The 22,782-nt window shown below is 36.7% G+C and overlaps 3 protein-coding genes across 6 annotated transcripts in view; 1 reads left to right on the forward strand and 2 right to left on the reverse strand.

The window, feature by feature from the left end:
• Positions 1–22,782, reverse strand: part of LOC134798226 (microtubule-associated protein RP/EB family member 1) — a 140,955-nt gene that overhangs the window by 112,560 nt on the left and 5,613 nt on the right. For 3 of the 4 annotated variants that reach the window (XM_063770599.1, XM_063770597.1, XM_063770598.1), the window contains exon 6: positions 19,032–21,221. In XM_063770599.1, coding sequence (XP_063626669.1) covers positions 21,153–21,221 — 69 coding nt within the window. In that variant the 3' untranslated portion in view covers positions 19,032–21,152. Of the gene's footprint in view, positions 1–19,031; positions 21,222–22,782 lie in introns of those variants that run through there. The other variant, XR_010145166.1, reaches the window with a different exon arrangement.
• On the reverse strand, positions 1,224–9,104 carry LOC134798220 (nucleolar protein 8). The gene is made up of 8 exons (XM_063770587.1): positions 8,795–9,104; positions 8,558–8,682; positions 5,186–5,506; positions 4,777–4,956; positions 4,465–4,703; positions 3,139–3,428; positions 2,438–2,674; positions 1,224–1,455 (listed from the first exon to the last, which is right to left on the reverse strand). The coding sequence occupies exons 1-8, from the start codon at positions 8,979–8,981 to the stop codon at positions 1,280–1,282; spliced, it is 1,755 nt and encodes a 584-aa protein (XP_063626657.1). The 5' UTR covers positions 8,982–9,104; the 3' UTR covers positions 1,224–1,279.
• Positions 9,408–13,997, forward strand: LOC134798221 (uncharacterized). The gene is made up of 5 exons (XM_063770588.1): positions 9,408–9,589; positions 9,890–10,196; positions 10,312–12,291; positions 12,379–12,501; positions 13,136–13,997. The coding sequence occupies exons 1-5, from the start codon at positions 9,542–9,544 to the stop codon at positions 13,870–13,872; spliced, it is 3,195 nt and encodes a 1,064-aa protein (XP_063626658.1). The 5' UTR covers positions 9,408–9,541; the 3' UTR covers positions 13,873–13,997.

The following is a 22,782-nucleotide window of genomic DNA, read 5'->3' on the forward strand; positions in this document are numbered from 1 at the left end:
ACGGGAAACGCCGTTGATTATCGCGATAATTGACACTTCATACGGCCACTCTGCGATTATCGCGATAAGTAATCAACAGTGTTTTCCATTAGTGTGGCCCCGGCAAAAAGTATTAAATTGCCCGATCGAATCAGGAGGTGCGGACGCAAACGCCAATTTAGCTCGCCGAATTCAACCGTCGATAATGACCGATATTACCGATAAAATGAGGTGCGGAAACAAGAATACCAATTTCTAACGCCAGTATTTTCGTTCTGGGGCATTTTTTTCAAATTCGAGGGCTCTAATATAACCATAAATCTAAAGTTGGTGATTAAATTGGAGATTGACGGCAATTTCATTTCTGATCAAATCAGTCGATTTGATTATCCCGTCTGGATACCGCTTAAGGGAAGCTATGCGGTGGAATGAGATAGCAATTTCACTTGCTCCCTCTAAAGGTCATAACGCACTATCGCACCGCACCAAGGTCATTGTGCGACGCACCGATAAGTAAGTGCGAGAAAGAGATATCGCTTTCTCGCTCTTACTTATGGGTGCGTCGCACAATGACCTTGGTGCGGTCCGATAGTCTGTTACCACTATAACGCATCGCCTCCGTTTAGCCGTTATGTAGGACGGCTCGTAGTCTGCAACCCCCATACACAATCCTACCCAACGAGGCGGACTACAAGGTAGGAGTGTGAATGGGGGGCTTAGCCCCCATTCGCACGACAGCTTTTTCAACGCGCGTTAAAAAAGCGCTTGAATCTGTCCGCACTCTAATTTCGACTTAACGTCCAAGGCTTAAAGTCGAAAATCCAACAACGCTTGATAAAAAGCGCCACCGCTGTCGTGTGAATAAATACACACGTATCCATTTGTGTCATTCAAACGCTTTTTTAACGCGCGTTGAAAAAGCTGTCATGCGAATGGGGGCTTAAAGAATGTTTAGGCCTCATGCACACGAAAAAAGCGCCCGTTAAAAAAGCGTTTGAATGACACAAATGGATACATTTGTATATATACACACGATGGCGGTGGCGGATTTATAAAGCGTTGTTGGATTTTCGACTTTACGCCTTGGTATTTAAATCGAATTTAGCGCGCGGACAGATTCAAGCTCTTTTTTAACACGCGTTGAAATAGCGCTCGTGCGAATGGGGCCTTAAACCGAGGTATTTATCAGGATGGAGGGATGTCAGGATTTAACAGGATGAATATAATCAAAAACAAAAACAATCTGATATATGGACATTTTATGTAAACAATGTTTATGTCATATTCATATTTTTATAACTCAGCTCTTCTTTTTGTAACTCTTTTTCATAGATTTCTTTCTGCCACCAATCTTCTTCTTGAACATTTGGTTCTTCCGTGCCGTGTTGTAGATGCGCTTCTTCATCACTGATTTAAGTTCTCTTCGCTCCTTTGGTGCGTCTTGTAAGCCAACGTTATTGAAGAATGCCAAACCGTCTGGAAAGAAAGAAAAAATTGAATAACTTGCAGCTTGCTATTTCCTTCCACGGACAAAAACTCCACCACGCTCTCTCACTCTAGGGTGGTATTCCATCTGTCAAATATCTTGGTCCAATGTCATTGACGTCATTGTGTCTCACTCTCACATTAAGCACAATGTGAGACAAAATACACATTGGACAATCGACGTCCAAGATATATGTTTACCTACACTTTTGCATCCTATTGTAACGGAATAAGGTGCAAAAGTGTTAAGATATCTTTGACGTCGACTGGACAAAGAAATTGGACAGGTGGAATACCACGTGCCCTAACTTGAGTGAAAAAACAGAATGAATACATTTATGTGTCATTTTCAAGCAAAGGGTACCACTTTGTCTCTTACCATAAGGACGAAATTGGCTTGTATCTTTATACGAATAACAATACAATAATACAATACAATACAAATGCATTTATTTCATTACTTTTTACATCAGTTCTTAGGTATAATATAATGGTTAGGTAGGTAATTAGTCCTTAACTTGTCAAAGCGTCAAAGTGGTACTTTTCGCTTGAAAATGACACATATTAAAATAAAGGACCAATTTTCATTTTCTGTGGAAGTTATTATGCCTAATAAATCATTGATGGTTTTCAGATATGTGTTATGATGGTTTTAACTCTGCATTCGGCGCTGCAATAATTCGTTTTTGTCAAATTACTAAAGACCAGAGACAAGCAAATTATAAAGACTACAAGTTTCCATTGCTATTTTCCTTGTCATTGTAATGTTGTGGATGGTGTTGCATTAGCGAGGACTCTCTCTCAGGTCACCTTAACGCCCTCTAAGTAGTGAGGACCGTAAAAAAATGCGTAATTAAGACATTAAAATGACACTTACGAGAGTGACGACTTGGATAGGTCTGCAATTTTATAATAACTGTACCTACGGATATTATAGGCATTTAATAATATGCGTCAGGTAAAAAAATAATACCTTTCAGACGAACGTCGTCTTTGGAAAAAAATAAGTTTTCTTTCCACACTGCCTTGACTTCTGTAAGTTGTGGTACATATTTTCCTGTATTCGTATTACTCTCGGGATCTTCATCCTCCGCCTCAGATTCAGATGAATCATAAACAAACGGATTTTTTTCACCGGGTTCCAATGGATTTTTAACTTTTTTTTGCTTTTGAGGTTGTACTGGTGTGTAGCTATCTTGTTCCGTTTTACCTAAAAAACAAATGTTTCTACATAAATAAATTAAATAATACATATCTATATCTATATAGTCATTCACCTCCCTGTTTATTATCTAATCCCGCACTAAACGACGACCCATTTTGGTATGAATTTCAGCCACATCTCAGTTATTTTTACGTGATCCCTCAACCACCATCCAAAAATACTAACTTTCACATTTATAATATTAAGCATAATACTTGTTGCCTTTTCAGGGCTAAACATATTTAATTGCATTTTCGCATACTTCTAAAGAGAGGACGCTTATAGTTGATTTTTTCTAAGCTGACCGTTTAGGACTATGAGTTCTCATAGGACGGACGGCTTAGGACGGTCAGCTTAAAAGATTTCAACTATACCTACCACGAGGAATTTCGTACATTGACAGACGGTACTGCGCGTGGCAAACGAGAATAGGATGAGAACCTGTCTCCATTATTCATACATGTACATACCTTGAGGAACAGTCTCATCCTCTCCTGCATCATCATCCCTATTGAAGAGGCTTCTAAGGCTGAACCCTTCAGCGGGCTGTTCAAAAGCTTCCTTAGTTATTTCACTTTTGTAAAATTGCTCCTTTGAAACCTCTACTTTTGGGACTTCTGGCTGAAGGGGACCCAGTTCAGACATTTCTTTTACTTTCTTTTTAGATTTTTTGGATTCCTGTTTCACCTCTTCCATGGGAACCACAAATTTTGCATGTTCTGGATTCATTGGATCAAATCTTATCATTCCCATACTTGGCCTGAAAAAAAGAGAAAGTACTTTTGTTATGTATCTATGTAGATAGAATAGATTCAATAGACATCAAATAGGGATTTTTAGGTGGAGCCTTTGCATGTGCTGTCCTAAATATAGAGCTTAAAAATTAACCAATCATTTTTATCATCATTGCCCTAAAAGTAAAAAAAGTCTACCTGACAATCTTAATACTTAGGTTAAGGGAGTCCAAACTATACTATAATATAGCTATACTATGCTATAGGAAAGTAGTTCGCTTCAGGCTTTCCATGTCCATCAAGATTTATAACAATATTCCAGATTTAAAAAAGCACTTAATGAATGGCTACTGAGCAAAATGTTTTATTCCCCACTTGACTTTTTAACAAATAATGGCTAATTATAAAATATTAATGTACCTAATAATAATGACTAAATTGACACATTAAGATGTAACGTCATCATCATCATCATTTCGGCCTATATACGTCCCACTGCTGGGCACAGGCCTCCAGGCGTCTCATGCGCGAGAGGGCTTGGGCTATAGTCCCCACGCTAGCCCAATGCGGCTTGGGGACTTCACATACACCTTTGAATTTCTTCGCAGATGTATGCAGGTTTCCTCACGATGTTTTCCTTCACCGAAAAGCTAGTGGTAAATATCAAATGATATTTCGTACATAAGTTCCGAAAAACTCATTGGTACGAGCCAGGATTTGAACCCGCGACCTCCGGATTGAAAGTCGGACGTCATATCCACTCGGCTACCACCGCTCTTCGAGATGTAACGTAATGACACAAAACTGGGGACTTCATGTAGTATTTGTAAATACTGTAAATAACTCGACTGCGTGTAGTTAGTGCATGATATTAAATATTGTACACCATGAATATGGTAGACTGCGGAAAAGGACTTTTATCAATATTAACATCTTTTATATTTGTACCTGTGGTCTGACAATAATTAATTTCTATTTCTATTTCAGACATATCTGACCCATTTGCATACATAATTGTAAGATATGACTGAACATGTTTAAAAAAAATGAACATATACTTACTTAGCTTTTTTGTCTTTGTCAGGTTTACTTGCGTGTGATTTGATAGCTACACCAAGAACATCCTCCAATATCTTTATCTGCTTTGTCTTTTCATCCCCTTGTGTGCCTTCAACAGGTTCACTTGGATCCCTATCTCCTTCGATCTCCTCAGCTTCATCCTCCGTTTGGTCGTCTTCAATGAACCTTTCATCTAAGACAAAGCGTTTGTCAGATTTGTACCTCGATTGTAAATCTAAAACCTTTAAATACACTGTGTAAAATATTTTACCTACACTACAAAACAAATTTAGTATTTTTAAACAGTGAAACTACCTTCTGTCCTTTCTTGCCTTCATACTGCTTTTTTATTTCAAAGTTAACTTCTCCATCACTCTCATCATCATCAAAAAGTGTATTTTTCTTTGCTTGCTTTTTTTGTTCAGGGTGTTTGGCAAACTCTTGTAGATCATCCTCTGTGTCAGAAAATCTTAGTTTTTTATTGGGTTTCTTATCCTGTGGAAAGACAAAGGTGATTAGATGATTTTGTTATACTGACAAGTGCCGCACTTAAGTAGCTAAGTGGGTTGGGTCTTCAAAATTAACTTGGCTAAACTTTATATGACAAAAGAATGAAAGGTTTTAACTCTAGCACATATTTTTAAAGTATTTTGTGGCAGCTTTTCTAAAATAACCGCAAAATGAAACTGTGTTAATTTATTTTAGCTTACAGAATGATACTTACAATGTCTATCAATCCTGTTTTGATTATTTGTTGTTTACTTTTAAATTCTTGTCGTTTTTTCATCATGGATTCCATTCTCTTCTTGCTTGATTCTAGTTTCTTTTTGTCCTCTGCAGATACATCTTGCTGTTTATTAAAAGCTCCATCACCAGGAGGTTTATGGATGTTAACTTTATGTTCATCTATATGATCTTCCTTGATATTCTTCCTAGTCGGCTGGATTCCATTTTGGTTAATCGCAATTTTCCGTTTTCTTGGGTTTAATCCTTCGCCTAATTTAATAACAGGATGTTTTTTTGATGGTTCCTTCTGGTTCTTGTGCTGGTATTATATAAATACAATTTTTGATTTATTTTGTAATATAGCAAACAAGTAAGAAAATAGTTAGATAGGTGTAAGGTAAGTTGAGAGTGGCCTTATTGGAACTCAAGTTTGATAGTACAAATATATCAATAATCCAAACGTATGCTCCTACAGGCAGCTCAAGCGAGGATGAAATAGAACTTTTCTACAGTGACTTGAGAAGAGCCCACACATTGACAAAAGGAATCACTCTGGTAATAGGAGATTTTAATGCAAAGATCGGGAGACCAAGAGAAGACAAAAACTCAATAATGGGTCGCTATGGCTATGGAGACCGGAATAGAAGAGGTGAGAGACTCATAGAACATGCTTTTGAACACCAACTGTGCTTAATGAATACCTTTTTCCAGAAAAAAGATAGCCAAAGATGGACATGGGAATCTCCAGACTCCAAAACCAGGAACGAAATCGACCACATCCTCTCCAACAAACCAAGACAAATAACCAACATAGAAGTGCTAAATAACATTGTATTTCCTAGTGACCACAGAGCAGTTAGAGCAACAGTCAAACTTTCAAATCAGAAATTAAGCAGGAAAAAATTTCAAACATCAGTGAAAACTCCAAAAACAGACAAAGAAATATACAAACTTATATGAGAAATTTAGAAACTAACTTAGATTATAAAATGGAACCCAAATATGTCCAACCCTATTACAACATGCTTGAAACTGCCATTAAAACAAGTCTAAAAATAGAAGAAAATCCCAAAATAAGAAAGGAAAATAGAATACTCAGTAACCACACAAAGAACTTAATACAAAGAAGAAGAGATTTGACTCTAATGAAGAACAAAAATAGACAAACAAAGAATGAGCTCAGCGCATTATACAAAGAAGTCAGGAAGTCAATCAAAAAAGACTATAGTAACCACAGAAAAAACATAATAACCAAAAATTTGGAAAAGTTTAGAAGTACTAAACGTGCACTGAAAGAACTGAATACTCATAAACCATGGATACACAAATTAAAAAAAGGGCATACCGAAACAAGATCAAGAGACGATGTAATAGACTCAGCAACATCCTTCTACCAAAATTTATATAAGAAACAGAATAATCTAGAAGAACAAAACTATGAAAATACTTTTACTAGTGAATAACTAAAAATAGAAGAAAAAGAAGTATACAACCAAATAAAACACCTAAAGAGTGAGAAAAGTCCAGGACCAGATTCTATCCCCAACGAAGCCATCAAAATTGGAGCACCATTTCTCATTAACTACCTAACAAAGCTATTTAACCTAATACTAAACACAGGGGATACATCAAAACAGTGGGAAAACTCGGACATCACTTTAATATACAAGAAAGGAGATCCACTAAACATAGAGAACTACAGACCAATTAGCCTTCTAGCGAGTACATACAAACTCTTTACATCAATCATTCTCAAGCGAATAACACAAGTCATCGACAATGCCCAAGCCATAGAACAAGCAGGCTTTCGCGCCGGATACAGCACTGTTGATCATATACATACATTGGAGCAAGTACTTGAAAAGTATAAAGAGTTTAACAAACCACTATATATAGGCTTCATAGATTACAGCAAAGCTTTCGACACTATCAGTCATAACGCTATATGGGAAGCTCTACAACTAGCTCAGGTTAACACAAAATATATCAACATACTAAAGAACATATATAAAAACAACACCAGCAGAGTAAAGTTAGACAGAAGAGGGCAAGCAATAAAAATAGAACGGGGTGTGCGGCAAGGTGACCCACTCTCACCTAAGCTCTTCATCGCAGTGCTAGAAGGAGTCTTCCGGAAGCTCGGTTGGGAAAAGAAGGGAATAAGGATAAATGATCAACACCTAAGTCATCTAAGATTCGCTGACGACATAGTGCTATTTTCAGAAACTGCCACAAGCCTAGAAACCATGATGAGAACACTAACTGAACAAAGCAGCAAAGTAGGACTTGAAATGAACACTAATAAAACAAAAGTGATGACCAACAGTTATGAAAAGCCTATAATCATTGGTAACGAGACAATAGAGTATGTTAATAACTATATATATTTAGGCAAACAGGTATCATTTTCGAAAACCAGCAACGAAGAAGAGGTTAACAGAAGATCAACTATAACCTGGAAGAAGTACTGGTCTCTGAAAGAAGTTATGAAGGGAGACTACAGCATGACATTAAAAAAGGTGGTGAGTGACACCTGCCTCCTGCCATGTCTAGTCTATGGTTCACAAACATGGGTATACACCAACAAAGTGAAGGAGAAAATAAGAATTACGCAGAGAGCTATGGAGAGAAGTATGATGGGGCTGCGGAAAATATACAAAATACGACACACAAGAATCAGAGAAAAAACCAAGGTAACCGACGCTCTTACCCATGCTCTCAAACTTAAGTGGAACTGGGCTGGCCATGTAGCCCGCATGACAGACAAAAGGTGGACCATACAAACCACAAAATGGAAGGGACCACACGGAAAATTAACGCCCCCCTGGCAGGCCGAAGAAACGCTGGTTTGAAGACATTACCCAAATGGAAAACATTGGATGGAGACAGGAGAAGACAGAGAAGGTTGGAAAAAACTGGAGCCTTCACCCAGAGAGGGATCCATATAAACAAATAAAACAACTAGTTAAAAAAAAAAAAATACAAAGCCATACTAAAAGGAATATGGAGAATAAAAGGCTATAATAATAATAATAAGGTAAGTTTTCTAAACTACTTTGATACTTTGATGCACACCGGATCCGTAGGTACCATTACACAAAAAATGGCAAAAAAATCACGTTTGTTGTATGGGAGCCCGACTTAAATATTTATTTTATTTTGTTTTTAAGTATTATTTGTTGTAATAGCGGCAACAGAAATACATCAACTGTGAAAATTTCAACTGTCTATGACTATCACGGTTCACAAGTTACAGCCTGGTGACAAACAGACAGACGGACGGACAGCGGAGTCTAAGTAATAGGGTCCCGTTTTTGCCTTTGAGTACAGAACCCTAAAAATTAAGTTAAACAGTTTAAAACATTTTTACCTTTTCTGCCTCTTTCTGCTCATTTTCTAGTCTTTCCCTTTGCAATCGTTCAAGAAAGCTCTCTCGAGCTCGGGTCACATAAAGCTTGTTGCCGTTAAAATCTGCATTACTGAAGTGTCTGATACCTGAAAGTAAATTAATAAAATAGGACAACATACAAAACTCAGCTAAAATGCTTTGTCGTTGAAATTACATCTTTGGCGTTAAAAAAGAAATTATAGCAATAATATTACTTACAAGCTTCAACATCATTATTAGCGCCGGATATTGTAACGAAGGCGAATTTGGATGCTTCATTTCCTGCTGCAGGTTTAGATTTAATATCTAAGTTGGTTACTTCTGCAAATTTAGAGAAGACAGAGCGCAGCTCGTTTTCTTCAAAAGAGTTAGGAAGATTTCCGACGAAAAGTCTTGTTTGGAACATTATAATTGAATTGCTTATTGTGTGCAATAATTTCACTACACCATATTTATTGGAAAATTTTACTAATATATTTTCTGGTTTCTGGTACTAATTCTAGGTTATGTTTTGTAATGTGATTTTGACATTGACATGACGGCACATGCCGAAGATGGTTGGATCTTGCACATGGCGCCTGGAGCAAGTAAAGTACTTGCACTAGCAATATTCTCAACCTCCATTTACTTTATAAATTTTAAAATTAAAATAACCGTAAATAAAATCAAATACATAAACCAAATTTAAGTTAAAAATTCTATCAAAAACGAGAAAAATTAAAAACCGGTATCGGAAAGTTTTGTTTGGACATCTCTAAGCAACACAAATGCCAAACATACTTCAAACAGAAATTCGTTACTCGTCTGTCTGTGTGAATGTTAATCGTAAATATGTTTTTCTCAATTAATGAAGTTGGTTCCGTTTACAAAGTGGAATGTGAATATTTCCTTAATGAGTGTTTTCACTAGTTCAAATATTGAGCAGTGATACTTTACAGTGGACTGGCTGATAAATAAAATCTAGTGATGGAAAGAAAAAATAGTAATGTTTTTAAATTTGAAGGCTCTAAAATGGTTAGTATTTAGCAATAAACCGCTCCTGACATTATCTTACCTCTAATATGTGCCCTGAACATATGTAATCAGTATGTAATGGTCTAATTACTGACGTTATCGATAGGATCTCGGAAGGTTATAAATACATATATAATAAGATGGAATTGTTCTCTGATGCGCATTTGGCTACAAATTATCAAAAATGCAAATGAAACTGGATGTTGTCTAAATGATATGTCTTCTTAGTACATACTTACTATAAATAGCAGAGAAAACAAAAAAAACTCTTTTTATAAGAAATTATTTTTCTCTTTTTAGATTGTTTCTGGCAAAGGTCCAAACACTAACTTCACCAACAAAAACTTCACCATGGACACAAGTTTTCGTCCTAACCTGTTCTCTTCCACCTTGAATTTGCCACGAAATTTTGAAAAGCAAAGTTCAGCAGCATCGGTTGGCAGCAGCCAACGGAGTATATACTATAGACGAGACACCTCTCCCACTCATTCAGTCCGCAGTGACTTGCAGCCGCGCAATTTCCACCAACCTTTCTGTTCAAGAGGCTTTTCTCAACGATCAGTGTACAATGACAGAGCAGTATCACCAGTCTCGATGAGAAGTATTGGTAAGATTTTATTTCATTTATAGATCTCAGTAAACAAATACCAGTAGTAATATTGATAGAAAAATAATTCCCTAAGTATTATTGCATATTCTCACATATTTAAATGCTTTTGCAGATTCAACAGCCAGTCGGGCAGATACAATCAAATCTATTATCAGTCAATGTTCTGAAGATGAATTGAAAATGATTAAGCAAGTAGTGAACAGAAAACTTGAATATAGGAAAAAAGCTCAGAGGAGGCGGAAAATGCAGATGTCTGTAAAGAATTTCCAATACAGGTATGAGGATGACGGTGACCAAGGATCAAGCTCATCAATCAGCAATGATGACTGTGTGTCGACACAGACAGGATACAGCTGGAGACAGTTCTCACAAAGAAATGGTGTACTCCAAAATGGGTACACTTTGTACCCCCAGAATAATGCAATGTGTGGCCCTAGAAATACCTTCTTCTCTCAAAGGTACACAAGTGGCCAAGCTAATATCTCTTCCATGCATAGAAACACTCTTAATGCCTCCATATGTTCTACTAAAAGCATGCAAAATATGACAATTATGTCTCAAAGAGATAGGTTCAGGGGTGCATTTCAATTCCCATCTCAAAAGTTTAACAGGTCTACACTCTATGAGGAGCAACATCAAGTTAAAAGCAACCAGTTCCCAAAGGCAGATTGTGCTAATAAAAAGATGAATGCACAGAGAGATCAGATTGATGAACTGAGTGATGAAAATGACAACATATTCCTGGATACAACAGAAAAACAAAAAACAGTGGAAAAGAAAAGTGAAAAGAGAAAAGCTGAAAGTTTAGGTGACATACCAAATCCTACTACAAAGAAACCAAAAACTTGTTCAAGTAATGACAAAGTTAAGAAGCAAACACAAAACATAGATAACAATAAAAATAATGAGTTTGAATTTGTGAAGCCACAATTTCCTGTCAAGAAGTCTGCCCCTGCTAAACTTCGGGAGAAAATGATTTCAAAATCTTCTGGCATTCCATTCCTACTTTGTAGTACTCAAGAAAATGAAATCCTGCAACCCCAGCCAGTACGAGATCCCAGCCCAGAGCCACAAGTAGAACCTGAACAAGATAACCTAGAGTTGACTACCAGTGACATGTCCATGAGGCCCAGCTTTATGAAAAGAAAACTATTTACCCAGACTCTTGATGTCACTGAGAGAAAAAATAATAGCTTTGATAATGGTAGTGCAGACAGTCCACAAAGTAATATCTATAGTGCATTGTCTAGAGAAAAACATAAGACAAGAAAATTGGTCACCAGCCAGTCCCTTTTAAGTCGTGATGTTAATCAAGATGACGATAATCTCTTAGATTTGATTCATAAGATTGTCCCTCCAAATCAAGTTAATTCTACTATAACAGCTAACACCACCAAACCAAGGGTCAGTGGGACTAAGGATGGTGATGATAAATGGGACATTACTTCAATTATATCAACATGTAATAATGACAGTGTCAGTGAAACTTACACAGATGATGAAATATTCAGAGTTAGTATTAATGATACAAAGAGTAAACTACAAGAAAAACCTCTCTCCAAAAAAAATATACAAGAGGGGAATAATAATATTGCAAATAAACCTGATAATAAAGTGAACATGATAAATGACAAAAATGTCAAAGATGTTGGTAACATAAATAGCAGAAATGTAGGCAACATGAAGCCTCCAAGTGATAGAAATGTTAAAAGCCGTAGTAATGCAAATCAAATAAATGTTAACAATACTAAAGATGTTGGTAATATAAAAACAACAAATAATAAAAATATCAAAGGTCTAGAGGAAAGTAAACTGGCAAATACTAAAAATGTCAAGGATGTTGGTAATAAGAAAAGAGCAAATAATATAAATATCAAAGATGTTGATGAAATAAAGTTGACAAATAATAAAATTGTCAAAGATGTTGGTGATGAAAAACTATTGAATAACAAAGATGTTGTAATTAGGAATCCCCTAAGTAATAAAAAATGTAAAGACCTAGATAATAAGTATAACACAAATCATAAAAACAACAAAGATGTTAAGAGAATGCTTCAAGCAGCTCCCAGAATGGATACTCCTGTGAAACCATGTAAGTATTTATACAAGTTATTGCTAGTCCACAGAACTGTTGGTCAGTTATTGTATATGATTGTTAACACGTGTTCTCACTGCCAAGGTCCCGCGAAGAGGGTCATGCTGAGCCGCAGCCGTATCGACGCGTTCTGGGACACGGACGACAGCGACCACGAGTGTGCCGCGCGGCGCCATTTTTCCCCGATGCAGGTGCACCACCACACAGGTAATCATTTGTAACCCTATTCAATACATCATAGCTTCTAAAGACACGCAGGTACTGTTTGTACGAGTGTCGAGTATGCGTGTTTCAGGTGCGGAGAAACCGCTTGATGATGATTTGAAAAATATCGTTATAAAAACAAATTAGATACTTACTGACCAGGCGCATAAGGGCTATTTATCCTACTCTCAGACAGATATACCTGCGCAATATATATAGCTGTGTGCAATGTAATAGCAGTCAATAAAAAAATAACAATTAGGAAAAAACTATAATTTTAAATCAATGGACAAATAATGGACTTTTTTTATTCTACAGAGATAAAATAAAAAAATCCAATATAATTGATTGTAATATAGAGACATTACTTGACATTATTTCAAAATTAACTGTAACCTTTGCTTAAATAATATTGGATCACGATGTAAATTATAGCTCGTTAAATATATTACGATACATAAATTTGGTATCTTTATCGTGTGGTGCTTAGCTATTAATATTATATAGGTATTATAGCTACGTCTGTTGCGGGCTTAATTTATGCGTACCTACCTATTTTATAAATGAATACCATAGACCATATTTGACCACATGTACAGTAAGTGTCATTTATTCATGTAACATTTTTCATTCACAGACTTGACACAGAATCACGGAATCATGCCCAAGCAAAGTGGCCCTGACACCCAACCGACTTCATCAACGAAAGTAACGAAAACGAACAAACCTCCGTTAGTTGTGTTACAGGACGTAATGAAAATCCCGAAAAATCAAACAAGCAAAAAATTAACAAAGAAAACTCAATCAAAAACAACGAAGAAGTCTGATGATAACTCTCAACCTGCAAAAATGGTTCAAAATAATAACGAAACACCAAACACGTCACTGAGGTCAAGAAGACTAAAAAACCTATCAGCCGCGTTGGAATCTGCCAATAATTCAGATCTTAAAGAAAGTGATACTTCACTTAAAGAAAACATAACAACTAAAACAAAAGTTCAAAAGAAACAAAAGACTGAGAAGAAAGGAACACAGGATAAAAATAATAAGACTAAAGCGACCGAAATCACAAAAAGTCGAAATAAAAAAGAAAATGACAGTTTAATAGAAAACTCTAAAAAACGGATGGGAACCCCAAAAAGCCATAATAAAACTTCTAAAGTACAAACACCAGCTGCCCAAATGAAAATTGATTTGTGTAAAGTTTTAAGATCACGCAACGTTGACCTGTCATCTTCGTTTAATTCTGACAAATTTGAACTAACAATGACTCGTACAAGAAAATCTCGAACGCCAAGCAAAAGAATTTCTTTCAATAAGTCGAAAAGTATGCTGGCCAACAACAAAATCAGAAATAGAGCAACCAAGTCGTGACGTACAAATACGAATTATAACTAGTTTTTTTTTACATAATGTGCCATCTGCGCTGAAATAGTTATTTACGATACAAGTGCGGAAAAGAGGAAATTCGAAACGAGTGGCGATAAATTGCGAGTTGCGAATTACCTATCCGCACGTGTATCGTACAACGTTTTACAGTACATATGGCCCTTTAAGAGCGCTATTACATTTCGGCGTTGAGCGAGTTTAGGTATTTTACGCGCTGCGGCAGGCCGTGCGAGCTCAGTATGCCGATCCATTCTACCACACTCGCACTACAATGATGGATTAAACATTCTTGATCCTTCGCGAAGCATATTGAAATCAACCATAACAACACTAACTGTGCTTAACTTTTAAAGTCCTAAAACTGTTATTTGGTAAGTACGAAAATACTAAATGCAGTGCAAATGTAAGTGTGTGCAGTGTTCATAAATTAATTTTTCATCTATTTTTGACGATTTTTGACCCACCCACCTCTCAAATCATCCAAAAATCATGCTTTGGATGACTCTGTTTCCTCCTACGTCATACTACCATCATCCGATGTCCATACCCCCCCCCCCCCCTCCTTCCATTTGAAACGACGTAATTTATGAATAGCCCCATACTCGTACTTATGAAGGTATAAGTATTACTCGAAATAAATTATAGGTACTCGCTTATTTACATGTTTCGTCATAGCATTTGGTACCTATAGGTTGTAAAGTTTGTATCAACGAGGGTTTAAAAACGAACTAGTATTGAGGATCTGATGATAATGATGATGATTAAGGTGGTCACGGATACCAATCAACCATGTAGTAACATGATTAGGCTCGTTTGATTCGTCTCAACAAGATCTTTGACACTGAAGATACACAGGGTCTGATGATGGAGCTGGAAGGTGGCCACGGGTACCAGTCTATCATGTAACTAAACCACTTCGTGTTTGGGCTCGTTTGATTCGTCTCAACAAGATCTTTGACACTGAAGATACACAGGGTCTGATGATGGAGCTGGAAGGTGGCCACGGGTACCAGTCTATCGTGTAACTAAACAACTTCGTGTTTGGGCTCGTTTGATTCGTCTCAACAAGATCTTTGACACCAGACAGTACTCAGGGTCTGATGATGGAGCTGGAAGGTGGTCACCATTACCAATCAACCATGCAACTAAACCACATCGTGTTTAGGCTCGTTTGATTCGTCTCAACAAGATCTTTGACACTAGGTGATACACCAAACACGAAGCCCAAACACGATGCCCAAACACGAAGCCCAAACACGTAGCCCAAACACGAAGTGGTTCAGTAACGTGATAGACTGGTACCCGTCGCCACCTTCGAGCTCCATCATCAGACCCTGAGTAGTATCTTGTGTCAAAGATCTTGTTGCGACGAATCAAACGAGCCCAAACACGAAGTGGTTCAGTTACATGGTAGACTGGTACCCGTGGCCACAGTCCAGCTCCATCATCAGACTCTGAGTACTAACTTTTGTCAAAGATCTTATTGCGACGAATCGAACGAGCCCAAGCACGAAGTGGTTTAGTTGCATGGTTGATTGGTACCGGTGACCACTTTCCGGCTCCATCATCAGACCCTGAGTACTATCTTGTGTCAAAGATCTTGTTAAGACGAATCAAACGAGCCCAAACACGAAGTGGTTTAGTTGCATGGTTGATTGGTACCGGTGACCACCTTCCGGCTCCATCATCAGACCCTGAGTACTATCTTGTGTCAAAGATCTTGTTGAGATGAATAAAACGAGCCTAAACACGAAGTGGTTTAGTTGCATGGTTGATTGGTACCGGTGACCACCTTCCGGCTCCATCATCAGACCCTGAGTACTATCTTGAGTCAAAATTAATACATATAGAATGTCAGGTCGTTTCAAATATTTTTAATCCTGTCCGGTAGTTTATTAAACTGTACCATTATAAATTATAATACTATAAAAACAGTGCTAGGATCAAAGTCTCTCGTTGCGGTTTACACGCACACAGTATAGCGTTTTACACGGCGCCCGCCGCACACAATGATAAAAAATCTCGTTGTCGCCGTTGAAAATGTGCGGAGCCGACCGACACACGTCCTGCCTCTACAAGCTCTGCCGCGGCACTGAGCTGGCGCAGCGCGCGTCATCGGTAATATAGAGTAGTTTTCAAAAAATTGCCAAAAAATTATAGTAGAATTTCATAAACACTAATGTATACCAACAGTATAAGCAAACGTTGCAGATTGCTTGAGTATGAAAATGACTTCGATATTAAGTAGATTTTCGTAGGAATTGACACTTGTTTCGGAGAGAAAATTGAGTTCGTTTTACTTTGATTTTCTCTTTCTCAAAGGTGTGTAGGAAAAATATCGTTTGATATGCCTAAAGTACAGGGTATTAGTAATACAAAATAGCCAGGTTTAGCAGAGTAAACTTCTCAACATTTCCAAATAAGAGCTTGCCATTCAGTGCTTCACGGGGTTTTTCGGAAACGACCATCAGAAAAAAAATCATTACTAATTTAATAAGTCCTTTTTCTAATATTTACAACGATATTTAAAAAGATAAGAAGACGCTTTTACTGGAACAAGTACTCATTGTTTCTAATAATGAGCACAAAGTCCTGAATTTCGTCGACTAGTATCATCAATTTTGCGTTATTTCGACTTTTCTTGTAAGAGCGCTCTTAAACTTTTGACATACGCACGAAAAGTGCTATTTTACGCACTAGTGCGGGAAAATAGCACCATATGTACTGTAAAAGACGTTTACAGTACATATGGTCCTATATTCGCAACTCGTGTCGATTTAAAACACTCCCTTCGTGTGTCGTGTTTTAATTTATCGCCACTCGTTTCGAATTTTCTCTTTTTCGCACTTGTATCGTAAATAACTATTTCAAACGGCGCTGTCTTTATTACAACCATTGAATGGGAGTTGCAGATCTTAAATTAGCAAAACTTGGTGTTTTTTAGCATTAGAAAGAACTTCGCAGAACTAACTAGGTACATTAGTTAAAAGATTTGATTTATCTATGAGTTATTTTATTAGTATTCACATAGTAGTAGGTACTTATAAATTTGTCACGGCCCACCGTAATCATAAATATGAACCACTCGTGTATTGTATCATAATTAATAAAGTGGACATTTCGTACGTTTGTAAGGATAGTATCCATCTGTCCAATGTGTATTTGCGTCTCACATTTTGCTCAATGAGAGAGTGAGACGCAATGACATTGGACAGGTGGAATACCATCCTAACACAGAGTCCGAGTAACATAATTTTGTGTTTTTCGGTTGAGTAATATAATTCTTTATATAGCAGTGGTGTGGCAGTTTAAAGTACGATTTATTTCATTAATTATTAGAAATATTACAATTACTTGCATTTTAACTAAGAGATTTCTGACATGTTATAATATTATGTAATGTAGGTACCTATCGAAACCGAGCGGATGAGCAAAAGCTGCATCTACGTATTGTCTGGAGGCTTTGGAGACGATTGTCCCGCATACGGGAATGGCATATGAATAATGTAATTTATGGAATATAATTATGTTTGTTTTTTATTATTATTATTTGAAATAATAAATGTGTGTTGATGTGTAAGCATAGGTATGAGCACTTTTGTACAATTTTTAACTATGGCCTCATATCGTGTATAAGTCTTAAAATGCTAAATATACTTATACATTCATTTCATGTTTTTTTTTTATCGAATTGAATTATTTTACCTTCATGCGTGGGCATAGCATAGGTAGTAGAGGTGGAAGTCGATATCTGAAGATCCATGTAAGTTCTCTGTTTGTAGACGCTTTTCGCTATAAACATAATTACATTACAGGGTGGTATTCCACCTATCCAATTTATTTGTCCAATCTGTATTGCATCTCACATTTTGCTTTAATAAGAGAGTGAGACGCACTGACATTGGACAGGTGGAATACTACCCTAACGTTATTGGCTACGGTCGGGTCGTAGCGCGTAGCTCGCGCTGGCAGTAAATGCGTCCGAGGTCAAAATTGTGAAAGCGGCCGCCACATAGAAGGTACATTTTGGTCCGATCGTGTACGCCAGTTAGACCTTCTTACCCAAATAACCTTCTGGTACCCTTTATAAGGCATAAGGGTGTCAGAAATTATGCAAAATTTAACCCTATCACTTTCAAATACAGTTCAAAAGCAGGTCGGAAATATATTCCCTCTGTGTTATCATTTTTAGGCCATATCCATCTACATGGTTTAATTTCCCATAAAAATCCAAATTCATTTGAAGACAAGTCACATTTCCTGAAAGGCCAGTTTAATTTAAGCTTTAAACCTGAGTACTAAAGTTGAAATTCTATTGGCGCGCATGTGTTCGATAAATAGAATAGATTGCCGGGCACTTTTTGTGATCTTGCCGCTAAGAGGGAAACTATATATTGTTTTTCACTTCTCATGCTCAAAAAGTGCACCTTTATGTCGTGCCTAGACGACATAAAATCGCATTTTATGCTCTAGAGCATAAAGTAAAATCATCTAATACGACCCTTATTGACTTAGCAATAAAGTCCAAATCAGTGTTGGCCGAAAGTTAATGCGAATTGAAAATGTTGGCCATTAACCATTATAAATTGAACCCTAAACCGTAACGGACGATTACAGTTTACGGTTTAATTTATAATGGTTATTGGCCAGCATTTTCAATTTGGATTAACTTTCGGCCAACACTGGTCCAAATTCTGCCATACAAACTGCCAGCCCTGCCGGCGCGCCCCCGACCGGCGCTCTCCCGATCGGCGTGCCCCGCGCCTCCGACCGGCCCAAGAACAATTTTCTTTAGTCTTGAATAAATACGTTAAAATAACCTAAAATATTTGATTTTTTGTATATTTTCCTCGCAATCGAAGTGAAAAGCAGAGTGTACAACAAGGGCATAAATTGCCTCGGGTAAAAATGGGTCACTTTATGCCCTTGTTGTACAATCTACTATTCTGTTCCTCTTCGCTGAAAGTGTCTTGACAAAAAAAAAGCATATATGTATTAAGCCCATAGGATTCGGCAGAATGAGGTGAGTGATTCTGATTACACAACCACAACTACATAAAGTACTAATTGTAAATAGGGTAGTAATTATTTATAATAATATAAATAAGTGTAAGCGGGGGAATTTGAAATTGAAATAAAACGTATTTATAATAAAGATTTAGGTATTTATTTGATAAGACATTTACAATCTGAAATTAGAGGCATTGAAAATCTGATGTTAAGGCAGTTTATGTATGCAAAAGTTAAAATAAATTATTGTAGTCATCAATTTCTGGCAACAAATAGTTGGTGTCATCCTCAATTTCAGTGTTAGCACATCGTTAAAGTTTTTAACATTTTATTATTACTGTGCTAAAATCTATTAGGCTCCTTATTTTGTTCATGCATAATTTTGATATACAGTTTTATCAATATAATCTTAAAGTTATTAGATAGGTACCTAGATAAATTTAAAATGATAAAATATACAGAAACATGAAATATCTGGACTTTTGCGAACATTACTTTCCAGATTTATGGATAATATATTACATATACAGAAAATGTTTGCAAATTATAGAGTATTATTAAATTTGTAGGGCAGAGTCAGACACAATATTTAATTATGGTTTGTATAAGTAGCTGAGACCAAACTTGACCATCTGTTCCATTTTGATTTAAATTTCTTTGTACGTATTACACTTGTATATAATATACATTTATAATTTTTACATAACCCTCTTTCTTAAAATACTAATTTCATTAAATCTTACTCAGGCTTCATGAGAGTGCTAATTAATATGTCAATTCAATAGTTTAGTTACCAAATTAATTATGGTTTTGTAACAAGTGTTAATCTACTGTAAATTTTAATTTTAATAGAGCAATTTTGAAATTAATAGAAGTTTGAATATGAATACATATGTAAACATGTAATTAAGAAAACTATATCATGTCAATAACCTAAATCTACTCAAATATCTCGCCTAATAGGAATATGATTCGACTTGTTGTCGACCTAGCCTGGGTGCAACTGCAAGCACGCTATCATAGGAAAACGTGACAAAGTTATTTCTATTGATTTAGTTAATTCCATTGAAAAAAGGGCAGACAAATAAATCATTCTCGTGTATTGGTTTACTATGTTAACAACTGTAGTATATATCTTTACACGGACCATAACGGATATCTCGGTTAAATTAATGTCCTTTAGTCTTAACTACATCGTTTAATACTGGGCCCGGACCAATAAACCGAACGATTACCTACAATACACTGCCACAGCCGTCTAGAACAGTACAGTTACATGCCAAACTTACAAAATTTTACGACATTGCTCGTGACCGTCGCGGGGTAACCGCCCCGGTCATCAGATCTAACATGTTCATCACTTTACTCTAACGATTTTGTTATCAATACTTATACTTCAGAAAACTGCGAAATTTTAACAGAATTAAACAAGTACAATAACAGTAAACATTTCATAATTAACAACCTATTAAATGCACGTAAATAGGCACCGGTGGCCCAAAGTGATAAATACAAGGACATTAAGAAGCACACATTCTGCACCACACTGCACAGCTAACGCCTCGCCGACACAGAGTAAACAATACAAGAAGATTTATACCATCGAAACAACTTACACAGATATAGACAGAATCAGTCAAGAAACAATGCTCAGTGTTTAAAGTAATGCACTTAGGTATGACACAGCCACATACAAAACACCTGTATATTTATTTAGTTTTCGAAGAGTCATGTGCATATTAAGAAAATATATGCACCTTTCCTTATTCAAAAGTTTTAGATCATTTAAAAAAAATTAGTTACTTTGTGGCTCTGACCACAGTAGACAGTTGCACTTTAAGTAGTAACTATAAGAAGTTTCTGAATTCTAAAACAGTAATAGTGTAATTTTTCCTCCAATGCAAAAATATGAACTCAACACTTGATTCTTAAGTCAAGCTGTAATTTAGCAAATAGTGACGAATGATCGTACTTGGGTAATTACTACATAAGGTACACTAACAGAAAAGATGTTTTCTCTTACCGGAGATACTTTGCCAGATATAGCTAAATTTGTAGCGCGATATCGTGTCACATGCAGTGAAAGGGTTAATGTTGCGGTCCGTAGACGAACCGAGGTTGTAATGTACACCGGTCACGACTCATCGGCTGTGAAATACTAAGCACTCGATACGGGTGTTGGTTAAGCAAGATAATTCCGAGTTAATATACAAAGAGCACTATGATACGCATACAAGTTACACGTCAACCCCTGTTCAATACTCGTCCTCTTCGGGGGGGTGCGGGTTGTCCCCGTCGATCTCCTCGGGAGGCGCGAATCCATCCTGTAACCATTCACATTTATATTGTTAACATAGTCTGAAATATGTTTATACGAGGTCTATGGCTCCTAGTCCAGTTAGTCAACCATGACATGGACCAATTTAAGGAACGCAATTATTTATATGTTAAAAGGAATAAGCGATATCGCTATCTTGTTACCCTGTATAGCTTTAGAGAAGGCAAGAGTCAGGAGGCTAAGAGAGGCAGCTGCCCACCTTTGCTTGGACTTCGTTGGCCCAATATTCCTATCAGGCATAAGCAACTTTTAAAGTAGGCCATCGCGTAGATTTGCAATAAGAAGGGACCTTGTAGTAGGAACGTCGATGTAAACATCGACTTTATTGCATAGGTAAGAAGATACAAATAATAAAAGCTTTTGTTGATGTTTATCTCAACTTCAATTATCTAGGTCGTAGGTAATTGAACATTGAACATCGTATAATATAAAACGAGGATAATTTTCGAGTGAATTATTTGAATAATAACAGGACATCCTCAAAGAGTGTTTGTTTACAATAAATTATACTTAAAGGCAACAATACTGTCAATACTCAGGTATTTAATTAAGAAGAATTTGCTTCAGCGATAAAAAGGTCATCGTATGTATTACCTTCTGCCATTAACAGTTACACTGCTTCAAAAAGGGGAGAGGAATATTTTTAATCATAACATCAACAATGACAATCGCAGTCACCAGCGTCTGCCTGCTAGGGCGACCGCTTCATTTTCGACGCAGGCTTATAGTTCGTTTTTTTTTTTCATTAGAAAGAACTTGAAAGAAGGTAAGCGATCTTGACATGTCTTTTAATTGAAAAACGCTTTTTATAAATCAATAACTATTACTTATGAAAGCAGAAGAATATAAATGATCGTATTAGATTCATAATTGTTACATATTTGCCGTAACTTATTTTTAAAATGTGTTTTTCGATTAAAAGACACATCAAGATAGTTTACCTTATTTCTAATGCTAAAAAAAACGAACTATATATAGGTCGGATAATATTGCACTTAACTTACTTTGGATATACGTGAAGCTATTTGTTAAAATTATACATCAGTGTCTCATTCTTAACCTGCTTCTTATAGACCGGGAGACAGTGACACATTTTACTGGGTCATTTGTACCAGTATGGCGGTTCGTCAGGGGTCTAAGTACGTAATGAAGGAAAGAAAAATGATGGACATAGCGCTGGTACCGGCGGCCCAATCGCGTGGGCGTTAGTCGAACGTGTCGGATAAAATACGAGTGTCGAACGATTTGTTCCACAAAAATCCTCGTATTTTCCGATAGTCCATAAAAAAGAAGTAGGCGGTAGCGTAATGCCATACTTCTCCGGTGTGACTTACAACCCGCCATACTGAGGCGAACACATTAATTAAAAAAAAAACCATTTCAACCATTTGTGCCAAGCTAATTTTTGCACAGGTGATCATCGTCGAGCAGCCATTCATGGACGTCACCATGCCATACTCTTCTGACGGTTCCAAATGGCCGCCATACCGCAAGGGAGTTAATTTTTTTTTGCTAAACGATTTGTACCAGTATTGCATTTAAATTTT

The sequence above is a fragment of the Cydia splendana genome, chromosome 16 (genome assembly GCF_910591565.1).
Source record: "Cydia splendana chromosome 16, ilCydSple1.2, whole genome shotgun sequence".
Taxonomy (NCBI): domain Eukaryota; kingdom Metazoa; phylum Arthropoda; class Insecta; order Lepidoptera; family Tortricidae; genus Cydia; species Cydia splendana.